The sequence below is a fragment of the Priapulus caudatus genome, unplaced genomic scaffold (genome assembly GCF_000485595.1).
Source record: "Priapulus caudatus unplaced genomic scaffold, Priapulus_caudatus-5.0.1 Scaffold100, whole genome shotgun sequence".
NCBI classification, from domain to species: Eukaryota; Metazoa; Priapulida; class Priapulimorpha; order Priapulimorphida; family Priapulidae; genus Priapulus; species Priapulus caudatus.
In genome coordinates this window covers 289,186-296,101 of record NW_014577161.1, presented here as the reverse complement: position 1 = coordinate 296,101, position 6,916 = coordinate 289,186, and the positions used below count along the sequence as shown (strand labels likewise).

Sequence of the window (6,916 nt, the reverse complement as noted above, 5' to 3'; positions counted from 1 at the left end):
GGCAATAATAGGTGAAAGAGAGTATAGAGACATTAAGAATTTTGTAGTACTAGTATTAGATTTCGTATTTATTTAGCATTATATTTTATTGAAACGCTTCAAGTGCCTGTGACGCGGGCCGTGTGCCACTGTAAAGCCGCCGCCGCGACTCTGAGCTGTGGGTCTACTGTCTTGCTGCACATATATATCGAGGTCGAACGAAAGGTATTATTATTATCACGCACAGTTTGCACGTAGCTCAGATGTATATATGTACTCGTAACTCGCTCGCTTCTCGCTCGCTGGTATTCTGTCTGCCGGTCAGCGGAGATATATACACTCGCGCTTTGCATCGGGTACTCACAATGCGTATTGACGAAACTTGACTCTGTCCGCACAACTAAACGCTCAACCCCAGGAAATAAATGCACCCGCCGCTAGTTCGTTGCGTAATGTAGGTGCTCCTGGCGTCTCATAGCACACATCACGCACCTATAGACGGCAGTTTCCCTGATTGCCTTTCGCGAATCAACTCGATACGCCATCTTTGGAAGTGCCGTCGCAGCCGCCGGCACGCTATAATCTTACTGCCACTCGGCTATACTTTTACTCTCTGCCTCTTACGGTTACAGTTATCACACGTATCGCAATCGGTGATGCAACGCGCGCGCACACACGCGCACGCACGCACGCATACATGCACGCACACACGCACGCACGTACGCACGCACGCATACATGCACGCACACACGCAACGCACGCATGCACGCAATTGTCCCTCACGCAGATTTGTGATGTGCCTTAACGGTGGTGGCTAATGTAATGTAATCGGCAATGTCCCTAAAATGCCACGTTCAGCACAAGCTTTGTGAATTGATGAATCTAGTTTGCAAAACAACCAGTCCTGGCCGGCCGTTCATTCAAAATTTACTTCATATGCATTTCAAAGTTTATAAATCAGCTCTCTATAGGGGTTTATCTTAAGCTGCTGCTAGCCAATTCTTTTAAAGATTTTAAGCTGCATTTATACGCGTTCTAACTCGGTCGAAGTTTGGCATTATTTTTATTTTATTTTTATTTTATTATTATTTTATTAATTTTATTATTATTATATTATTATTTTATTTATATTATTATTATTATTATTTTATTTTATTATTATTTTATTATTATTATTTTATTATTTTATTTTTATTATTATTTTTATTTTTATTTCGGTTTTAAAACACCGAATGCACTGGTGTTTTTGATGTGATAGCGTGTTAGTTTTAGTATTGTTCATGTTTTGCTCAGGCACCCATTTTAGCTTTACTTTTTAGCGGAAAATGTATCGCTGGGTATCGGTTATAGTAAATCTCCAACTTTTTCACATACAGCGTACCGGTGTGTTTAACTTACTATCTAAACTCGCTTTTATTATTTTCTTCAGAATATTTGCACTACAGGTAGGCTATTACGATAGTAACCTAATCTTCTGTACCTTAATTAAACTGATTAGCATTGCTCTTGTACGAGTGTTGTTATACTCTTCTACTCTTCTTGTTACTTTTCTTTCGCGTCTCCGTGTGTTACCGGCAACCGGGACAAAATCGGGGTTTTCCCAAGATGCCATAAACCGGAGGAATCGGAACTGTTCTGGTGGTGGCGTCTTTATTGCTGCTAACAAGTCTTTGTTGTTCTTCATTAACGTCTTTTGATGATAATATGATATAATATGTGATATATATATATATATATATATATATATATAATATATGATATATATGATATAAAGTGGCCACGCTCCTTCGGGTTAAAGTCGCACTATGCGCATCCAAACGCTAATTTCTCCAGTACTAGACTAGCAAATACTTCGTGTCTTGCATAATCACACTACCTTATGACAAAATAAACTCTAGCTGCTCCCATTTCACTGCGCGTTTGCTTAAAACCCACAAGAAAGACGTGAGAAAACTGCCATTCTGGCGCAAACGCCGACTGTTTGCCAAACAATTTAGCCTCGAAGTGGTGAGGTGACGTCACATGTTTTTATCTTTGCTACACCCGTACCGCTGTACCGCAGCACCGCTGTGCGGTTGCTTGGCAGGGCAACGCGAAGGTGTCAACAACATCGGAGAATTCGAACAACATTGGAGGTATTTTCAAATACCTTTTATAAGACAACGCGCAGTGAAATGGGAGGAACTAGAGTTTATTTTGTCATAAGGTAGTGTGATTATGCATGACACGAAGTATTTGCTAGTCTAGTACTGGAGAAATTAGCGTTTGGATGCGCATTGTGCGGCTTTAAATATAATGTTATAAACTCTAAACTCTGGGGGCCGTTGTCAGAAACATCGTAAAGTTAATGCTATGTTAATGCTACGATAACACTTACGACTAATGTTAATGTTACGAGAGGAGCGTTGATAGAAACACATCTCAGCTATTAGAAAACTTACGATAACAGGAACTTCATCACAAGGCTGCTGATTGGATGAGAATCGATCACAAAATTCAAATTCATACACATTTATTGTACGTATACATCACAGTTATTTATGCATATTATGATGGCATGTAAATAATATTTGATGAAATACGACGTGGTCATTAATTTATTCTGCACAACAAGACAAATTCTCACACTGTAACACGAGACGGGAGAGTGCGAGAGTCGTGGCAAAGTGGCAAAGTAGTTAAAACAAGAGAACAAATACCATACGCCATTTGTAAATATATTGTTTTGTTTTATTAGAGGTAGATAATTAATGATTTTGACGTGTTTTTCAAGAAAAACACATTTTATTCATTATTATAAAATATAATATCACTATAATTGTAATTCGTATTGTAAATGTGTTATTTTCAACTTAATATTAAAGTTACGAGAGGGTCTGGGCTCTCCTAATGTTAAGAGGATATTTGCGAGGATTTTTCGTTCTCGTAACATTACGATGTTTCTGTCAACGGTTAACGAGTGGAAGTTAATGTTAAGACTAATGTTAAGACTAATTTTGTTTCTGACAACGGGCCCCTGGTCTCTATGCTTGGAGCCTCTATGTTTGGACACCGGCCACCGCGCGACCAATTGACGGGGATTGCGACCTCTGTATACCAGTATTTCTCCTATTATAACGAGATTTTCACCAATTATCGCCAATTACTTTAACCTTCCATCAATCGATTGGTAGTCACCTTCAGTCACTGACCAACGAGGCACTCATATGTGTAATAAGCTGTTGAACCCATGTGCTGAACATTCCTTGCCTCAGCTAGTTACTCACCCTACTCGGCGCACCAAATCTTGTGGCAGCATCTTAAATTTGGTATTTACAAATTTCCCAAATGTGGTTTCCTCTGTCTCTGTGCTAGCGACAACGACTGTGTAATTTTTGAAATTGCACTCTCGCCAGTCAAATCGCACAATTTAGGTACTCAATTGGGTCGAGATTTTCTGGTTTGATAAGGCTAACAAGGAGGCTCCTTCTTACTATTTCGCTCAGTTAAATAACAGTTTCTTCGCCAGCGACCCTTCTCAGATGTCACTTAAATCGAACTACATGCTAACTTATTTGTCTCCCGCAAGACCGTTTGCAACAATTAAGCCCTCTGATCCTTGGTTATCGACCTTCTTGCGAAAAGCCACGAGGAAGAGAAACCACTTGGGTAAAAAGGACTACACTCTTCAATTCTCCCTCTAGCTGGTCCAGATACTAGCACGAAAAAAACCCTAACTCGCAAATAAATCGTAACTATGTTTTAGACGGCCATATCTGTCAGAACCCCGCAGCTGGGGATGCAAAGCCCTTCCGGAAACTCGTGAAATAGAAAAATAACGTGAAACAGGTATTCCGTTCCGTCTACGCAGCGGTGGCACTTCCTGGGAGTCTCCTTGTTAAGTAACTACTCTACATCGGTCACCTCAACGCCTGGTTCTACCCCCTCTAGTCTAAGCCAAGTCTAAATTCCGAATACTCCTCCGATTAGGAAAATCTCAATCCCTCTCTGCGGTGTCTGCGCTTTGTGAACCTAGGCACGCAAGGTTTGAAAAAAGAAGTCCCTTTGCCGTGAGTCTATCTGATAAAAATATTTTTATGCACAAAATTCTTGCACAGAACAGGCAAAATAGATTCCAGACGGTAGGTCTCACTATAGGTGTTGCAATAGCCTATTGCGGACAATATATCGCAAAGTTACTCTTCGCACATCGGTGTCAATCACGTTTTACGCTTCTTCTAAATAACGCTTTACGCTTCTTCAAGAAGACGACAGGTCATCAACCGAATCAAAACCTCGAGAATCCGTTGGTTGACTCTTTACAGTGCCTACAAGCCTCATCAGCCAACTGATTCTCTCCGAAAATGGAGTAAACAATTAATGTCACATGATATATACAAGCTTACATTAATTAGCGCTCGCATATACATGTATAATGATTATGCTAAAAGCACAAGCCCACTCCCGTCGTGCTAATTAACTCACACAACACGTAAGGAAACATGATGCGTTCGCTGCACGACTGTCTGTAACTATCTATAACGAGGCAATAGACGAAACTATGGAGAGCATCATACTCACCCCTTGTTCGGCTTCCAAAAACAACATCAGATCATCGACGGTCATGAAATCATTGCTAGCGTATCTGTAACATAACAAAAGAAAGGTTCGCAGGTTACATCGACGTTTCCATGACTAACCGATGACTTCTCTGCTATTTATTGCACTATTGATTTATTGCTGCTGCTGTGCGCGGTAGCGCATCAAAGCTATTGTAATCTCCACACGCAACGCCCGAATATAAACGTGTGAATAAAAATTCTCATTTGTATACTTCTAATATATATCTATATATATATATATAGATATATATATTTATGTATTTATTTATTTACATATAATTTAATCTCCGCTCCTCTTCCCTCCCATCCCTTCACATTACTTCGTCCAACGTTCTCTGCCGAACTACTTAGAAACCAACCACCTGCGATCGTGGATGGCTATATATATACACAATCTCTGGCGACCGTATACAGATGTATAAGGTAAAGTCAATATTTCCCGAGTCGCAATTTAGCGGCAATCAGCTCGTCAGATGGCGGTTTACGCGTGCAGCTCGAGAGGGCGAAGAAAGAAATGGCGCGCTTAAAAAGTGATTACGTCACCGTAAATAGTAAAAATTTAAAAAAATATTTGCCACTTTTTTCACAGTAAATAGTAAGTAATTCTGATTCACGTTTTTTATGCGTTAAATTGCCTGCATTATACTTCTCTATGTTTACTATTATTTGTATCGATGTGAACATACACTCGTGACTCAAGCAATCAGGAACATAATATCAAATCGTTCAGGTTTTTTTTTAATTTTTAACTAGTTGAGAAACAATCTTATCAGGTAAGAATTTGACGATACGTTTAGTCCCGTTAGTTCTTACTTTTAATGTAAAAAAATTGCAACAAAAATTTACAAATTTTACCCTAGAAAATTCGTGACAGTCAATTTAACACTGAAGCCTACTTCCCTCCCATAGGAAGCTCGTGTAAATAGAGACTCGCTTGGCACCAGCTGCGCGTGCGAAGACGACCGCCTGCGCGCATGCGTGCCACCCTAAGCGCGAGCGAGGGGGGAGGGTCGCTGCCCAGACAACGCTAACAAGCAAATCCTTTAGGACAAGCGTTAATAGATGATATAGCTCTCAGGAGTTAACATTAGCTACGTTAATGTTGAGAGTAATAATCGTATGACGACGACAACAACCCCTACCCCCGCACACAACACCGGACACGCTGAATCTGAGAATCTGAGACATTGATTACGACAACGTGGGAATTATAGAGAGTGTCTGAGTATTTGATTAAGGCGTCTCGGTCTCTCGCAAGGAGGTGTATCATAACACGGTGACCTATAAAATGAGTCGTAGTAAGTGATTGATATATCTATATATATATATTTCGATATATATATATATATATAGATAGATATATATATATGGCACGGTCCCAGGTCACACCGCACTCGAGGGCTGCTCCGGGAACTGCACCCAGTGTGTAAACAATATCACGCCAACGCAAAGCACATACACAGAAGCAGTGCGTAGCTCTTATCTCGGTAGCGGGCAAGAGTACGGAGACCTGATGTTTGTTTTCGGATCGTATACGGCCATGTTCGGCTAACGATGAACTAGGATGTTCGGAGGCAACAGCGCTTGGCACGATTACTTCGTAGCTTAGCGTTAATATTTTTCATCGACATCTTGATAAGGCTATCCATCGACACACTGTCACGGTGTCTTTGAGATCGCAGTCGCCGTGCGTAGAGAAGGAATTAAGCACGCTATTAGTCCAGGCTAGGCGTAATGGTCATAATAGTGTAAGCTTGTTTTTCGACATATATAATGTTTTTTTGCTGTTTCTTGTCAATGTTTATGTGCTGATGCCAAATCCGATGTATGCCAGCTCGTATGTGTTGAGCATTTTTTTCTAATCCAACATGGCCACCAGAAAATACACTTTTTTGTGAATAACGGCGACAATATTGTATTTAGACCCCAAGTATGTATGGAACATGTATATAAACTTGGGTATTGCGGACATTTTGGTACCAATACCATTACTCCATCTAGTGTAGTTCTTGAGATATGAACTTTTCATGGTTTTTCTTTTTACGCGATAGCGGCAATTCCCAACGTGACTAGTCTGGGCTATGTTCAGGGACATATATAACATGTTTTAACAATTTCTCCACAATTCAAACCAGCTGGTTCCAAATCTGATGTATGCCAGTTAATACAGGTTGAACAATTAGGTGGCACGGGTACAGTGTGGTCTGAAAGCTCATTGTTTGTTAAGCTGCCCTCAGTTTTCAATCGGGTACACTGTCTTTGCCAACTAGCTTTGATTAAAAAGGCGTGCTGGCAGGTTTTAGATTTGTCTTGCTCTCGGTACCATGCGACCACAC

General features: G+C 40.5%; 1 protein-coding gene across 1 annotated transcript in view; it reads right to left on the bottom strand.

Moving 5' to 3' along the window:
• Positions 1-6,916, bottom strand: part of LOC106805105 (inactive phospholipase C-like protein 2) — a gene marked incomplete in the record, with an annotated part of 92,614 nt that overhangs the window by 20,186 nt on the left and 65,512 nt on the right. Inside the window, 1 exon segment of the mRNA XM_014806584.1 lies at positions 4,540-4,603. Coding sequence (XP_014662070.1) covers positions 4,540-4,603 — 64 coding nt within the window.